Source organism: Ranitomeya imitator, chromosome 6 (genome assembly GCF_032444005.1).
Source record: "Ranitomeya imitator isolate aRanImi1 chromosome 6, aRanImi1.pri, whole genome shotgun sequence".
In the NCBI taxonomy this organism is placed as follows: domain Eukaryota; kingdom Metazoa; phylum Chordata; class Amphibia; order Anura; family Dendrobatidae; genus Ranitomeya; species Ranitomeya imitator.
In genome coordinates, this window is record NC_091287.1 from 448,910,245 (window position 1) to 448,928,710 (window position 18,466).

At 40.8% G+C, this 18,466-nt stretch overlaps 1 protein-coding gene across 1 annotated transcript in view; it reads right to left on the reverse strand.

The window, feature by feature from the left end:
• Positions 1-18,466, reverse strand: part of PPP1R42 (protein phosphatase 1 regulatory subunit 42) — a 91,967-nt gene that overhangs the window by 48,809 nt on the left and 24,692 nt on the right. The window contains exons 3-6 of the mRNA XM_069731431.1: positions 13,379-13,545; positions 12,532-12,670; positions 11,687-11,803; positions 2,159-2,276 (exon numbers count right to left, since the gene is read on the reverse strand). Of these exons, the coding sequence (XP_069587532.1) occupies positions 2,159-2,276; positions 11,687-11,803; positions 12,532-12,670; positions 13,379-13,545 (541 nt within the window). The remainder of the gene's footprint in view (positions 1-2,158; positions 2,277-11,686; positions 11,804-12,531; positions 12,671-13,378; positions 13,546-18,466) is intronic.

Consider the following 18,466-nt stretch of genomic DNA (forward strand, 5'->3'; position numbering starts at 1 on the left):
TCACATCCTTGATCATCGCACCTGGAAGGCAGCATACTTCTCTTGCAGTTATGTCCGGTCTGCAGATGGCTGCTTCTGTGCCTCTCAGTAGTGAGTCTCCCACCACCACCACTCTTCGTTGCTTCTTGGCTGTACTTTTTGCTGTCACTTGTTGCTGTGTGCCCTTTTCTTTTTTGCTTGCTGGTATTGCTTCATCCTTAGGTGTGCCATCTTCATCCTCTACAAAGATTTGATATCGGTTCTTCAGTTGTGTGGTTGGTGATTTCTCCATGGTCTTCTTGCTTCTTTTGGTCACATGCTTCCACTCATCTGCTTTTGGAGGTTCTCTGACACTTTTTTCACCTTCTGTGACCAGTAGAGATGCTTCTGTTCTGTCTAGAAAGTCTTCATTCTCTTTGATGAGTTTCAAAGTTGCTATTCTTTCTTCCAGACCCCGCACCTTTTCTTCTAAAAGGGCCACTAGTCTACACTTCTGACAGGTGAAATTTGATTCTTCTTCTGGTCAATCTGTGAACATGTAGCACATGCTGCAGCTCACCATGTAGGTTGTTTCATGCTCCTAGATCCTGCTGACTTGCTGTGTGTTTTCCTTCTTGTGTAATCTACTCAGCCAAGCCTTCTTGTGTAATCTACTCAGCATCAAGCTGGCAGACAGTCGTGAGCCACAATTCATGGGGCCGCAAGCCACATGTGGCTCCCGAGCTATAGGTTGGGGAGCCCTGGGATAGAGGATAGCTGTCGAGGAGCGGGGGCGCCATTGGCGTACTAAAATAGGGTGTCAACCTCCGCTGACAGGTAGGGGCAGGATAGATGCAATCAGAGATCTGCCACCTTATCAATGTGGACTAAACAAATGATTGGGGTTTGTTATGTATGATTAAGACAATCTTATCCCATCTCATTAGGGCCCGTTAGGGGTAGGAGGGATATAGTGGAATGCAGGGGTAGGCACCACCCTGGTCTTTCCTATGGTATGTTGTTGTCATGGTGATGGTTTGTGTAGTGCACCAATTTTTGGATTTTAATAAATTAATTAATAAAAGGTCATTTTTATCTATTGAGCATAGGGGATTTTTTTCTGTGAGTTTTTTAACAATATAGGTCCCCAAAGACATTTTTTCTTTTCTGTGAATATATAAATAAATAATAATAATAATTATAATAATAAAGTCTGTGCCGGCTGAACATTAGTTGGTAATGTGTGCATCTGCAGTCGTGCCCCCCACCCTCCCAACAAAGCGATCGTTGGGTGCAGGTGGGCTCCTGTTACTGCCATTTTGGTTCTCCTAAGAAGCCCTGTCAGTGACTGGGCTTCATAGGAGAGTGCAGTTTTTTTTTTACATACTGCAACATTGTTGAACTGCAGTATATAAAAAAGTCTACTAAGAAATAAAAATGAGGTGTAAAAAAATAAATCGCTAACAAATATTAAGAAAATAAATATTTAAAAGTTTAATCAACCCCCTTTTCCCAGTTCTAAAATAAACAAAATAGAAATAAACATATTTGGCAATGTTGTGTCTGTAATAGTTAAATATGGCAATATATAATTTAAAACACGTTAAAAATTGAACTGCTGTTTTTCAATAACCATACATGTCTAAAAAATGCAATAAAAATAAAAAGTGATTAACGTATAATACCTCAAATAGTGTAAAAAATAATTGTCATATCAGCGCAGAAATAAGAAGATGACACAAATGCACTTTTTTTTTTTAAAGTTCTGAATTATTATTTTAACTATCACAATATGATAAGCTCAGCTTCGCCATAATCATACTAACCTGAAGACTTATACTGGCAGGTAAAAACAAAACCCCCAAAACAATGGCGGCATTACATTTTACCCAATTCACCCCACTTGGAATTTTTTTAGTGTTTTTCAGCACAATATAAAAAAGATGAATGATATCATTCAAAAATGCAACTTGTCCCACAAAAAAAAGTCCTCACACAAAACTGTCGATGGAAAATTAAAAAAAAAAAAAAAAGTTATGGCTCTTGGAAGAAGGGGAGGAAAAAACAAAAGCGTAAAAAGAGAAAACTGTATGGTCATTGAAGGTAGAAAAATCAAATACATCTAAATATCTTAATATGTTATTAACCATATTAATTTTCTATCATTTAAAGCTTTCTTGTAAACAATATCTACATTTACCTAGAGCCTTTGAGATGATGATAACTTTATCTCTATATTTTGGCTTCTGGCAGATTGGATTTCCAGTAAGATCCATTCTCCACAGCCGAGGCCATTGCTTCAGAACAAATTCCAGATCCTACAGGAAGAAGTTAAAGACAAGTATAAGCAGACGGAGCAACTACCTCAATGTAACTGCGCACTTTCCTAAGTAAAACAATGCACTTCTCGTCACAGTATAACAATTTCACTTATAAGTCAGTATCGCCTCATTGTTTTTTCTCTGCAGTATGATTCCATAATACAAATAATATAAGCTGAATCATTTCATTTGTTACCAGCATTTTCATGCTGCAAATTTCCATCTTTATCATGCGCCACAGATGCTTTATTGGATTCTGACTAATTTACTGCACAAAATATTAGGGTACAATGAACGAATTGGCCTGACCATGAAACTATCTACCTGAGGTCATGAGTGCTTTGTGACATATGGATATCAGAGCTTGGTGATCTGAGAACAAGTGCACTTTGTGTCTTGAGCATATCTGCGCCTTGTGACGTGAGGATGTGTGCTTTGTGACCTGAGGACATGTGCGCTTAGTGCCTTAGAACATGCGTGCTTAGTGCCATAGAACATGCATGCTTTGTGACCTGAGGACGTGCGCTTAGTGCCTTAGAACATGCATGCTTGGTGCCTTAGAATATGAGTGCTTTATGACCGAGGACATGCGTGCTTAGTGCCTTAGAACATGCGTGCTTTCTGACTGCAGACATGCGTGCTTCGTGCCTTAGAACATGCATGCTTTGAGACCTGAAGACAGGTTCACTTAGTGCCTCAGAACATTAGTGCTTTGTGACCAAGGACCTGCATGCTTAGTGCCTTAGAGCCTGCATGCTTTGTGACCTGAGGACGTGCGCTTAGTGCCTTAGAACATGCATGCTTAGTGCCTTAGAACATGAGTGCTTTATGACCGAGGACATGCGTGCTTAGTGCCTTAGAACATGCGTGCTTTCTGACTGCAGACATGCGTGCTTCGTGCCTTAGAACATGCATGCTTTGTGACCAAGGACATGTACGCTTAGTGCCATAGAACATGCATGCTTTGAGACCGAGGACATGCGTGCTTAGTGCCTTAGAATATGCATGCTTTGTGACCTGAAGACATGTTCGCTTAGTGCCTCAGAACATTAGTGCTTTGTGACCAAGGACATGCATGCTTAGTGCCTTAGAGCCTGCATGCTTTGTGACCTGAGGACTTGCACGCTTAGTGCCTTAGAACGCGAGTGCTTTGTGACCAAGGACATGCATGCTTAGTGCGTTAGAACATGCATGCTTTGTGACCGGAGGACATGCGTGCTTAGTGCCTTAGAACATGCATGCTTTCTGACCTGAGGACATGCGTGCTTAATCCCTTAGAACATGCATGCTTTGTGACCTGAGGACATGCGTGCGTAGTGCCTTAGAACATGTATGCTTTGTAACCGAGGACATGCACGTTTAGTGGCTTAGAACATGCATGCTTTGTGACCAAGGACATGCGAGCTTAATGCCTTAAAACATGCATGCTTTATGACCTGAGGACATGCGTGCTTAGTGCCTTAGAACATGAGTGCTTTGTGACTTGAGGACATGCGTGCTTCGTGCCTTAGAACATTCATGCTTTGTGACCTGAGGACATGCACGCTTAATGCCTTAGAACATTCATGCTTTGTGACCTGAGGACATGCATGCTTAGTGCCTTAGAACATGCATGCTTTGTGACCAAGGACATGCGAGCTTAGTGCCATAGAGCATGCATGCTTTGTGACCTGAGGACATGCGTGCTTAGTGCCTTAGAACATGAGTGCTTTGAGACGGAGGACATGCGTGCTTAGTGCCTTATAACATGAGTGCTTTGAGACTGAGGACATGCGTGCTTAGTGCCTTAGAACATGCATGATTTGTGACCTGAGGGCATGTACATTTAGTGCCTTAGAACATGAGTGCTTTGTGACCTGAGGACATGCGTGCTTAGTGCCTCAGAACATGCATGCTTTGTGACCTGAGGACATGCGTGCTTAGTGCCTTAGAACATGCATGCTTTGTGACCTGAGGACATGCGTGCTTAGTGCCTTAGAACATGCATGCTTTGTGACCTGAGGACATGCGTGCTTAGTGCCTTAGAACATGAGTGCTTTGAGACGGAGGACATGCGTGCTTAGTGCCTTAGAACATGAGTGCTTTGAGACTGACGACATGCGTGCTTAGTGCCTTAGAATATGCATGCTTTGTGACCTGAGGATATGTTAAATTAGTGCATTAGAACATGAGTGCTTTGTGACCAAGTATGCATGTATCCTTTTCAGTTAGGAAAAGGACTTGAAGTCTAGTGCCACCTATTGGAAGTAGCGATTCTACAAGTCACTATAGACCATTTAACGAGCCTTGCTATATAACTTAGGATAAAAGCCAAATGTAGATGCTTATGCTGTCTGTTTTTTTTCTCGCGCACATCTCAATGGAACCAGGAAATTTCATCAACCAAGCACAATAAATTCACAACCAGAACCTTCAGAATAGATAGACAGATGTCCTGTAGATACTTAATAACAAAAGACTGACTGTCACTTCCAAGCTAATGTGAACAGGTGCAAACTAGTAGCAGCTACCTCCGTATACAATATACAAAAAAAGTTGTACTCTGTCGGGCTAAAACATGTAGACATGGAATATATGAAATATGAATAGTAATACTGCTCTGGATAATAAGAAAAAACTGAGATGCTTAGCACACAATTTGGCAAATACAGGCATGCCCTGCAACCAACGATAAGGTGGTCTCACGCTGCTGCCTCTCTTAGGCATAAATACAGTCTTCTGAGAGGTATCCACATTTACCCAGGAATTCAGGCTTCAGCCTAAGAGATTTAGATGCCTGCTGGTAAGATGAATAAAGCTAGTCTCTTGCGCTGCATATGAACATATAATCAAGCCCTACACGATTCATCATTATTTATGACTGCCATGATAATCAGGGGCTTGCAGTTCAGTCAACATTTGGCTATAGTTTTAAGGATGATTTTTATATGATTGCACATCAGTTACACATATCAGTATGGTTGTGGCCAGAACAATGCAGAGAGGAAGACCAGCAACCCAATGGCTTGATACTATCAAGATAACAGCGGAGAAGACCCTGGTGGACCTATCTAGGCTTACACAAGATCGATGTTCCTACAGAGCATTCATCCATCAAGTTGCCATGGATCGCCGCTAAATAATAATAATTGTTTCTATAGAAAACACAGATGGTACCAGCATGTGAACCACGAACGTCTGATGGCTTCATCCACATCACATTTTTCTCTTTCTGATGTTTGGTCTTAACTTCTTCATCATATCCTTGTAAGCTGCTGCCACATGATTGCCCGACATTGGCAATAACAAGCAGGTGTACCATGACTACTTTTGGTAAGGACAGTGATACAATCCTAATGTTAATGTTACAAGTAATCATGTAATAAAAATCTAATCTAAGTCAGCTTGTGAAGGTAGATGCAAGAGAACGGTCTCCTCCTGAAGGACATGAGGGCAGCATTAAACTAAGCCTTGGTGGTACATGTGCTAAGTGACAGGTTGCCATTATACACGGATAAGCTCCCAATTTAACAACACTGAATTGACTACAAATCAACTTTCTACACTTTAGAAGCAAATAAATTGAAATGATCTATACAGAAAACTATTTTGTGAACTCTATGTCACTGTTCCCTGACCTCACTCCCATTTTCATAACATATTGAAAAAAAACCTCTTAGGGCATTAGGGTTTATTTTTGTGGTTTTTAGATTAATAATGTTCATCAGGGAAGGCAGAAAGTGATACATTACAAAGAAACGCACAATTTGTAGCACCGGCCTGTGATAAATATATTGCTACTCCAGAGCATTTTTTTTGCTAACTGCTTCTCACTTGATAAATGACCCAGAACACGTTGGTCCCAGTGTATGTTTATGTAAGAATAGTCTAATCCTGCGGTGAAATATGATTACTTCTTTGGATACGCTCTACTTGTTTATTGCCTTCCTGTCTCTAATAAAGCGCTCTCACTTTCCAGCCTTTCAGTAACTATTACTAAAGGGAGCAGCTCCTTTTTACGCAGCTTCTACTTGATAAATGATCATGTCACACCATCACTTGGAAGTTACAGAGAAATCAGAGATCAGACCCGAGGGACGTAGCACTGGCCGTAGCCTTCTCATCATTACCACTAGCCATTTATGAACTTGCATCTGAACAATGGAACATCATTCTTATCGGAAATGTTTAACTCAGATCCGTAAGGACTTCAGACAGCAATTAATCACCCGTGTGACTGCTTGTCATAACTTCTGTGGAAAAGATAAATCTATAATGTTCTTCTTGTCTCTGGCTTTGACGAGGGGTAAATGAATTCATCTTTCTGATTATGGTCTTCCAATAATCAATACTGGGCAGAGGTTGAATACATTAAGGTCATAATGATGATAAATCCACTCAGAGGACGTTTCAACAGCACAATCCTAAACTACAGAGAAAATAAAATGGATTATTAAACTACAGGCTGGTGCGAGAATGCTTCATTTCACCACTAATGGTGCTTCCTAAGAGCAGACACCTTACTTGGGTTACTCTGCTCTCCCCAAATTGTCACCTCAAAGATCCCCAACTCTGAGAAGCTCATGAAAGCATTAAAGACTCTGCAAAGAAATGAACCCTTACATTAAAAAAACAGGAACAGTGGATGTCAAATGCGCTGGTGATTCCAAGATCCGAAGACAAGATGGTTAATTCAAAGTGGTTTATTTTCAACTCGTTTCAAAGACAGCAATGACCTCTTCCTCAGGACAACCACAAGAAGTCGTTACTGACTGACAATAAACCACTTTCAATTAATCATTATGTCTTCAGAATCAGCAGTGCATTTGAAATCCACTGTTTACAGCTCCATCACTGTAAAAATGAAAAAGCTATGGGTCACAAATAGAGATGAGCGAATTTGATCGGGTCCCTGGTTATTCAGCAAGCTATAGCACTTACTGAATAGGCTACAGTGGGAACCTGGATACCTGGAGCGCGCCGGCTGATCAACTGTTCGGCTCCGCAGCTGCATGTGTCACGGCTGTGTGACAGTCACAACACATGCATGGAGAGCCCAACACACAGGCTATGCATACATATGTTGTGACTGTCACACAGCCGCGACATATGCAGCTGCGGAGCCGAACAGCTGATTATCGGGAGCGCTCCAGGTATCCAGGTTCCTGCCGTAGCTTATTCGGTAAGCGATATGGCTTGCTGAATAACCAGGGACCCGATCAAATTCACTTATCACTATTCACAAATCAATTTTTTTTTCAGACGTATTTTTCACTATTTAACCCCTTAATGACCGCCGATACACCTTTTAATGGCAGCAGTTAAGGTACTAATTCCTCAGCGCCGCTTTTTAACATCACTGAGAAATAAGGTTATAGCGCTCCCCAGCATTGGAAATTCTCGGGGGAACATGATTCGGGTCCGTTTTACTGACCCCAGTGTTGTGATCACCGTTATTCATGGAATAACGGCGACAGCAAAAAAAAAAAAAAATCAGATTTCCCATTTAATTTCTCTCTCCTCTCATATGATTTAGAACATCAGAGGAAAGATAAAAGGAGTCCCCAGAGCCCCCACAGTACCTCAGGTGTCCCTGGACCCTCCTGCATCCCCCGGTCCTATCTCCCGATCCTGTCCCCCTGCCGTCAGCATCTTCTTCCGGGAAGAAAATGGCAGGCGCATGCGCAGTGCGCCCGCCGAGATCTGCCGGCCAGCACCTGGCAACAATAAGAAATTTTTCCTATTGGTTCATTTTCATCACTGTGATAGGCCTTATCACAGTGATCAAAATACAAAATAGTAAATCAACCCCCCCTTTATCACCCCCTTAGTTAGGTAAAATAATTTTTTCCATTTATTTCCATTAGGGTTGGGGCTAGGGTTAGGGTTGGGCTAGGGCTGCTACTAGAGCTAGGATTGGGGCTAGAGCTAGGGTTGGGGCTAGAGCTAGGGTTGGGGCTAGAGCTAGGGTTATGGTTGGGCTAGGGTTGGGGTTAGAGCTAGGGATGGGGTTGGGCAAGGGTTGTGTTGGTTAGGGTTACGGTTGGGATTATGGTTACGTGTGTGATTAGGGTTATGGTTAGGGTTGGGATTAGGGATAGGGGTGTGTTGGGGTTATGGTTAGGGGTGTCTTGGGGTTAGGGTTAGAGTTAGAATTGGGGGGGTTCCACCGTTTAGGTACACCAGGGGTTCACCAAACACAACATGGTGCCTATCAATGATTCCAGCCAATTTTGCGTTCAAAAAGTCTAATGGTGCTCTCTCCCTTCTGAGCCCTGCCATGCGCCCAAACAGTGGCTTTCCCCTACATATCTACGTACTCAGGAGAAATTGCACAACAAATTATGTGGTCCATTTTCTCCTGATACCCTTGTAAAAGTAAAAAAATTAGTAGTAAATTTTTGGAGAAAAAAGTAAAATGTTCATTTTTTCTTACCACATTGCTTTAGTTCTCGTGAAGCACCTGAAGGGTTCTTGAATGTGGTTTTGCGTACCTTGAGGGGTGCAGTTTTTAGAATGGTGTCATTTTTGGGTATTTTCTGTTATATTGATGCTCCAAACTCACTTCAAATGTGAGGTGGTCCCTAAAAAAATGGTTTTGTAAATTTTGTTGAAAAAATGAGAAATCGCTGGTCAACTTTTAGCTGTTATAACGTCCTAACAAAAAAAAATTATATTTGCAAAACAAATTGTGCTGATGTAAAGTTGACATGTGGGAAATGTTATTTATTAACTATTTTGTGTGATACCCCTCTCTGATTTAAGGGCACAAAAATTAAAAGTTTGAAAATTGCAAAATGTTCAAAATTTTTGTAAAATTTCCATTTTTTTTAATAAATAAATGCAAGTTATATCAAAGAAATTTTACCACTAACATGAAGTACAATATGTCACGAAAAAACAATCTCAGAATCAGTGGGATACATTGAAGCATTCCAGAGCCATAACTTCATAAAGTGACAGTGGTCAGAATTGTAAAAATTGGCTTGGTCATTAAGTACCTAATTGGCTCTGTCACTAAGGGGTTAAATACACAAAAAGAAAAAAAAACTTTACAAGCTTGGCATCGCTGTAATCATACTGCCTGTAGAATAATATTAGCATACCAATATTACCATAAATGCTGTAAAAAAAAAACCCATAAACAATGGTGAACATGCACTGTTTTTAGCAATTTTACTGTACTTCAGATTTTTCCGTCTTCTGTGTTTAAATGAATGGTATCATTCAAAAATACAACTTGTCCCGCAAAAGTAAGCCCTCATATAGCTATGTGAATAGAAGAATAAAAAAGCTAGGTTCTTCGAAGAAGGGAAGAAAAAAAAGTGCAAGAACAGACAACTGCCAGGTCCTTAAAGGGAACCTGTCACCCCCAAAATCGCGGGTGAGGTAAGCCCACCGGCATCAGGGGCTTATCTACCGCATTCTGTAATGCTGTAGATAAGCCCCCGATGTATCCTAAAAGATGAGAAAAAGACGACTAGAGTATAAGCCGACCCCTAATTTTGCCACAAAAAACTAGGAAAACTTAATGACTCGAGTATAAGCCTAAGGTGGAAAATGCAGCAGCTACCGGTAAATGTCAAAAGTAAAAATAGATACCAATAAAAGTAAAATTAATTGAGACATCAGTAGGTTAAGTGTTTTTGAATATCCATATTGAAGCACGAGCCCCATATAATGCTCCATACAGTTCATGATGGCCCCATACGATGCTCCATATTAAAATATGCCCCATATAATCCTGCATAAAGGTTAATAATGGCCCCATAAAATGCTCCATAGACACATTTGCCCAATATAATGCTGCACAAATACCGATTATGGCCCCATAAGATGCTCTATAAAGATATTTGCGCCATATAGTGCTGCACAAATGTTGATTATGGCCCCATAAGATGCTCCATAAAGATATTTGCCCCATATAGTGCTGCACAAACCTTGATTATGGCCCCATAAGATGCTCCATAGAGATATTTGCGCCATATAATGCTGCACAAATGTTGATTATGGCCCCATAAGATGCTCCATAAAGATATTTGCCCCATATAGTGCTGCACAAACCTTGATTATGCCCCATAAGATGCTCCATAAAGATATTTGCGCCATATAGTGCTGCACAAACGTTGAATATGCCCCATAAGATGCTCCATAAAGATAGTTGTGCCATATAGTGCTGCACAAACATTGATTATGCCCCATAAGATGCTCCATAAAGATATTTGCACCATATAGTGTTGCAAAAACGTTGATTATGCCCCATAAGATGCTCCATAAGATGCTCCATACAGACACTTGCCCCATTTGCTGTTGCTGCGATTAAAAAAAAAAAAAAAAAAAATCACATACTCACCTCTCCGTCGCTCAGGCCCCCGGCACTTTCAATATTCACCTGACTTAGTTCCGGCGCTGCTCCATCTTCAGCATCTTCTGCACGGACGTTCAGGCAGAGGGAGCGCACTAACCACGTCACCGCGCCCTCTGACCTCAGCGTCACTGCAGAAGACACTGAAGACGGAGCGGCGCCGGAACGAGGAGCAGGTGAATATCGTGCAGCGCTCCCCTCCCCATATACTCACCTGCTCCTGGCGCTGTGCAGTCCCTGCCTCCTCGGCGCCGGAGCTTCTTCCTGTATTGAGCGGTCACCGTTACTGCTCATTACAGTAATGAATATGCGGCTCCACCCCTATCGGAGGTGGAGCCGCATATTCATTACTGTAATGAGCGGTACCATGTGACGCTCACTACAGGAAGAAGCTGCAGCGCCGGGGAAGCAGGGACCTGCAGGGACCGCGCCAGAAGTAGGAAAGCATTATTAGACAGCCCCCGCTCTCCCTCCCCTGCCGACCCCCGGGTATGACTCAAGTATAAACCGAGAGGGGGACGTTCAGCCCCCAAAAATGGGCTGAAAATCTCGTATACGGTAAATGGAGAAAGGCACTGTAGGCTGGTTTACAGCTAGTATAGAATATTATGATAATGTGTATTGGTTGTAAAAGAAAGTAACCTGTCAAAACATATAGGCCAGTTCATGGGCTCCTATATTTTTTATACCTTATTTTAACCATGATGTAATAAATGTTTTATACGATCAGCTCTGCATTCCTGGAATTTTTTTTCTATATTTAGCAATAATATTAGATGGCATAACACAGAAGCACTTCATTAGAACAGGTGTTTGCACAAATGCCTATTGGTAGGCCAGTTATTCCTAAAGGAGCAGCAATGCCCCAGCTGCGTGCTAGTGTATCTCTCAATGTATCTCCCACTGATAATCCAATAGGTGCACTTAAAATGTGTGCCAAAAATAATAAATTATTTTTAACCAAAGTTTTCAAATATTAAATAAAATATCTAAAATCTGTATTTTAACTGACAAAAAGGTCAGTACTGACTTGCTTGAACAAATGTTAAAAAAGCCTACATACCTTGATATCATTAAGGTGATTGTCGACAGCCACAAGTTGGGTTATGTTTTCCAAAACCTCAAGTTCCTTTAGATCATCAATGTTATTATTGCTAATATTCAGTACAGATAGAGACTTCTGAGGAGGAGAAAAAAAACAAAAGAACGAAAAACACAGTTAGGTTTGTGAACTCCTTCTGGAGCACCCATAGACGTTGAATGTCTCAACATACCCCAACATATCAGACTCTCGCCTATTGTGGAAATCTTCAGAAAGGAACCTGAAGACCTACCACTTCCGACAAGCGTACAACCTGCAGTAACCCTCACTCCACCAAGCCGCTGCATGACCAGCTCTATCCTCACCTACTGTATCCTCACCCATCCCTTGTAGACTGTGAGACGCCGCGGGCAGGGTCCTCTCTACTCCTGTACCAGTTGATGACTCGTTTTTCTTCAAGCTTATTACACTTTTTTTTAATTATGTATACCCCTTTTCACATGTAAAGTGCAATGGAATAAGTGGCGCTATAATAGTAAATAACAATAATAATGTCCAGGCAATGAGCATTCTACACTCCTACAAAGACTAAGTATACCAAAAAAAACTGATGCTGGTATTGAGACAGAGTGTGGTCAAACCAAATATTGATTTGCTGTTGTTTTTTCTCTTTTGTTCATTCTCTTTGCATTTTTATAATTATTTAACACTTCAGCATTTTTATTCTGTTGCATTTATTTTTTCCACACCTCTGTACCATTTTGTCTTAAAAAAAAAAAAAAAAATCACATATTTCACATATCTCATATACTGCACATTACAATTTGCAACTTGAGTGACTGAACATATACTATACTGATACTAACAGACAAGGAATGAAGTGTCCTAGGATCAAACAGCAACTTCTCTCCGGGTGGAATCTTCTGGCTCTCAACATGGAGTTCTCTTAGTTCCTCAAGTCCTTCCAGTCCCTCAATGACAGTGAGATAATTTCCTCCTAAATACCTGCGGAGAAAAGAACAACATCTGCACAGGTGGCAAAAGAAATGGGCAATTCTGTAGATTATTGCATTTTGTTCCATAGTTCTAGTACAAGTGGAAACAAAATGGACAAAAGGACCATCATTAGTCAGGTCAACACTGTGTGAATTATGCTTTTATTATTTATCAATGCTTATATTCTGCAGCGCTTTACATACATTATGATCACTGTCCCCAATGGGGCTCACAACCTAAATTCGCAATAAGTATGACTTTGGAATGTGGGAGGAAACCGGAGAACCCAGAGGAAACCCACGCAAACACGGGGAGAACATACAAACTCCTTGCAGATGTCCTTGAAAGGATTTGAACCCAGGACCACAAAGCAACAGTACTAGCCACTGAGCCACCGTGAATGTAGCCTACATGGAAAAAATGCCCTGATTGTACAAAACAATGTAAAGGCTTTAAATTGTGATGTAGAAATAATAGGGTAGAACCCTGGATAATTCTTCGTCTTACTTTTCAGAATTTTCCTTTGTTTCACACTTTTTTATTTCTAAGTCTATATTGATTTTCCAAGCTTTCAACATGGTCACACTCTTAGGGAATTTTAACATACTGTGATTTTAACAGTATACATTTTCTTTCAAAACACAGCACAAACACATAAAAATGGCACCTGGGACCGTACCGTTGAAGAAATATCAGAAACCAAGGGGTGGAACTTACAGCTTCTCGAGTCTTTTCAGTCCGCCCAGGCTTTCTATGCAGGAGATGCAGTTATTCTGGAGGTACAAGTGAGTTAGGTTTGTTAGGAATCCGAGACTCCGTATTTCCCTAATGTTATTGTCATACAGGTATAAGACTGTGAGATTTCTGCACCCAGACAGGTCATCCTGAGGAGGTAAAGGAGATAGAAATAATAATTATCAGAGTGATATTAGGTACATAAAGAATCCCTAATATTGAATGATTTTAACCTATTCTCTGTGGTTAGCCGCTTATTGGTGCAGGTGCTGGATCTATTTCATTGGTTTCCTGACTACTGCATTAAAATACAGATTTAATAATATATTCTGCATTGGTTTTCAGTCAAAGGTGGCCCAATTTGTATTTCATATTGATTTGTAAAAACGTACGGAACAAGTACAAGTCCTAGACTAATGTAACATTAATAAGGTGCCACGTCCACCACAACACTAATGATGAAAAATCTAAGCATTTTTCATGGATACAACACGTCCCCTTTACAGCCTTGAACAAATATAGAAAAGACACTCGCGCCTACTCGTATAATGCTGTTTCATGGCAGCAAGTAGTGGTGCACACATCTGCTAGTAAGACAAAACTCCCAAAAGAAATTGTAACAAATATTCCACAAGTACCTAGAATTAACAATGAACCTGCTAGTGAATATTATACTGCAAATTCACATATACAAAAATGCAACTCAGCAGAGCGCCAACAACATGGGACAGCTCTAATTAGTGCAAACAATTATTGTGAAATTTAATAAAAATGATACAAATACAGAGCTGTACATCGCGTTACAGGACGAACTACAAGAAGCAGCAATGACATAGCACAAACAATAGGATTGTAAAAATGGCTAAAAATGCCAAGAGACTAACACAAAGACAACAAGGGTTATGAAGGGACAAACCAATATAATAATGGCTCTTGTTAAATGCAGGTTAAAAAAATATAACAAAAAGTGTAAATAATCATAATAAAATAAACAGACGCCAATAACTGATGATTCACCTGTAAGGAGAAATATCAGTGGTACCTCTTAGGCTACTTTCACACTAGCGTCGTTCGACGCACGTCACAATGCGTCGTTTTGAAGAAAAAACGCCCGCACAAGGCAAGATTACCTTGTGCAGGCATGTACTACGGAGGACAGAGAATGAACTTCAATCCAATACAGGTCCTTCTCAAAAAATTAGCATATAGTGTAAAATTTCATTATTTACCATAATGTAATGATTACAATTAAACTTTCATATATTATAGATTCATTATCCACCAACTGAAATTTGTCAGGTCTTTTATTGTTTTAATACTGATGATTTTGGCATACAACTCCTGATAACCCAAAAAACCTGTCTCAATAAATTAGCATATCAAGAAAAGGTTCTCTAAACGACCTATTACCCTAATCTTCTGAATCAACTAATTAACTCTAAACACATGCAAAAGATACCTGAGGCTTTTATAAACTCCCTGCCTGGTTCATTACTCAAAACCCCCATCATGGGTAAGACTAGCGACCTGACAGATGTCAAGAAGGCCATCATTGACACCCTCAAGCAAGAGGGTAAGACCCAGAAAGAAATTTCTCAACAAATAGGCTGTTCCCAGAGTGCTGTATCAAGGCACCTCAATGGTAAGTCTGTTGGAAGGAAACAATGTGGCAGAAAACGCTGTACAACGAGAAGAGGAGACCGGACCCTGAGGAAGATTGTGGAGAAGGACCGATTCCAGACCTTGGGGAACCTGAGGAAGCAGTGGACTGAGTCTGGTGTGGAAACATCCATAGCCACCGTGCACAGGCGTGTGCAGGAAATGGGCTACAGGTGCCGCATTCCCCAGGTAAAGCCACTTTTGAACCATAAACAGCGGCAGAGGCGCCTGACCTGGGCTACAGAGAAGCAGCACTGGACTGTTGCTAAGTGGTCCCAAGTACTTTTTTCTGATGAAAGCAAATTTTGCATGTCATTCGGAAATCAAGGTGCCAGAGTCTGGAGGAAGACTGGGGAGAAGGAAATGCCAAAATGCCTGAAGTCCAGTGTCAAGTACCCACAGTCAGTGATGGTGTTGGTCCACTGTGTTTCATCAAGGGCAGGGTCAATGCAGCTAGCTATCAGGAGATTTTGGAGCACTTCATGCTTCCATCGGCTGAAATGCTTTATGGAGATGAAGATTTCATTTTTCAGCACGACCTGGCACCTGCTCACAGTGCCAAAACCACTGGTAAATGGTTTACTGACCATGGTATTACTGTGCTCAATTGGCCTGCCAACTCTCCTGACCTGAACCCCAGAGAGAATCTGTGGGATATTGTGAAGAGAAAGTTGAGAGACGCAAGACCCAACACTCTGGATGAGCTTAAGGCCGCTATTGAAGCATCCTGGGCCTCCATAACATCTCAGCAGTGTCACAGGCTGATTGCCTCCATGCCACGCCGCATTGAAGCAGTCATTTCTGCCAAAGGATTCCCGACCAAGTATTGAGTGCATAACTGAACATTATTATTTGATGGTTTTTTTGTTTGTTATTAAAAAACACTTTTATTTGATTGGATGGGTGAAATATGCTAATTTATTGAGACAGGTTTTTTGGGTTATCAGGAGTTGTATGCCAAAATCATCAGTATTAAAACAATAAAAGACCTGACAAATTTCAGTTGGTGGATAATGAATCTATAATATATGAAAGTTTAATTGTAATCATTACATTATGGTAAATAATGAAATTTTACACTATATGCTAATTTTTTGAGAAGGACCTGTATTGCAGCCAGCATGCAGCCAGCGGGTAAGGAAAGGGTGAATCAAAAACCCCAAAACCCCGCCTCCATGGCTGAAGATTGTTCCCTCCAAATTCAGGTGACAGTGTCCCTTTAACCCCTTCACCCCAAAGCCTGTTTTCACCTAAGTGACAGGGCCAATTTTTACAATTCTGACCACTGTCACTTTATGAGGTTATAACTCTGAAACGCTTCAACGGATCCTGGTGATTCTGACACTGTTTTCTCGTGACATATTGTACTTCATGATAGTGGTAAAACTTCTTCGATATGACTTGCATTTATTTGTGAAAAAAACAAAAATTTGTCGGAAATTATGAAAATTTAGCAATTTTCAAACTCTTAGTTTTTATGCCCTTAAATTAGAGAGTTATATCACATAATATAGTTAATAAACAACATTTCCCACATGTCTGCTTTACATCAGCACAATTTTGGAAACATAATTTTTTTTTGTTAGGACGTTATAAGGGTTAAAAGTTGACCAGCGATTTCTCATTTTTGCAACAAAATTTGCAAAACCATTTTTTTACGGACCACCTCACACTTGAAGTGACTTTGAGGGGTCTATATGACAGAAAATGCCCAAAAGTGACACCATTCTAAAAACTACACCCCTCAAGGTACTCAAAACCACATTCAAAAAGTTTATTAACCCTTCAGGTGCTTCACAGGAATTTTTTGAATGTTTAAAAAAATTGAACATTTAACTTTTTTTTCACAAAATTTTTACTTCAGGTCCAATTTTTTTCATTTTACCAAGGGTAACAGGAGAAATTGGACCACAAAAGTCGTTGTACAATTTGTCCTGAGTACGCCGATACCCCATATGTGGGGGTAAACCACTGTTTGGGCACATGGCAGAGCTCGGAAGGGAAGGAGCGCTATTTGACTTTTCAATGCAAGATTTGCTGGAATTGAGATCGGAGCCCATGTCACGATTGGAGAGCCCCTGATGTGCCTAAACAGTGGAAACCCCCACAGGTGACACCATTTTGGAAAGTAGACCCCCTAAGGAACTAATCTAGATGTGTGGTGAGCACTTTGAACCTCCAAGTGCTTCACAGAAGTTTATAATGTAGAGCCGTAAAAAATTTTTTTTATTAATTTTCACAAAAAATGATCTTTTTGCCCCAAATTTTTTATTTTCCCAAGGGTAAAAGGATAAATTGGACCCCAAAAGTTGTTGTGCAATTTGTCCTGAGTACGTCGATACTTCATATATGGGGATAAACCACTGTTTGAGCGCATGGCAGAGCTCGGAAGGGAAGGAGTGCCATTTGACTTTTCAATGCAAAATTGGCTGGAATTGAGATCGGACGCCATGTCGCATTTGGAGAGCCCCTGACGTGCCTTAACAGTGGAAACCCCCCACAAGTGACCCCATTTTGGAAAGAAGACCCCCTAAGGAACTTATGTAGATGTGTGGTGAGCACTTTTAACCCCCAATTGTTTCACTAAAGTTTAGAATGTAGCATTGTGAAAATTAAAAAATCATTTTTTCTTTCCACAAAATGATGTTTTAGCCCGCAATTTTTTTTTCCCCAAGGGTAACAGGAGAAATTGGACCACAAATGTTATTGTCCAATTTGTCCTGAGTACGCTGATACCCCACATGTGGGGGGGAACCACCGTTTGAGTGCATGGCAGAGCTCGGAAGGGAAGGAGCACCGTTTGAAATGCAGACTTAGATGGAATGGACTGCAGGTGTCATGTTGCATTTGCAGAGCCCCTGATGTACCTAAACAGTAGAAACCCACCACAAGTGACCCCATATTGGAAACTAGACCCCCCAAGGAACTTATCTAGATGTGTTGTGAGAGCTTTGAACCAACAAGTGTTTCACTACAGTTTATAACGCAGAGCCGTGAAAATAAAAAATATTTTTTTTTCCACGAAAATGATATTTTATCCCCTATGTTTTTATTTTCCCAAGGGTAACAGGACAAATTGGACCCCAAAAGTTGTTGTCCAACTTGTCCTGAGAACGCTGATACCCCATATGTTGGGGGGAACCACTGTTTGGGTGCACGGCAGAGCTCGAAAGGGAAGGAGCGCCATTTGAAATGCAGACTTAGATGGATTGGTCTGCAGGCGTCATGTTGCATTTGCAGAGCCCCTGATGTACCTAAACAGTAGAAACCCCCCACAAGTGACCCCATAATGGAAACTAAACCCCCAAAGGAACTTATCTAGATGTGTTGTGAGAGCTTTGAACCAACAAGTGTTTCACTACAGTTTATAACGCAGAGCCGTGAAAATAAAAAATATTTTTTTTTCCACGA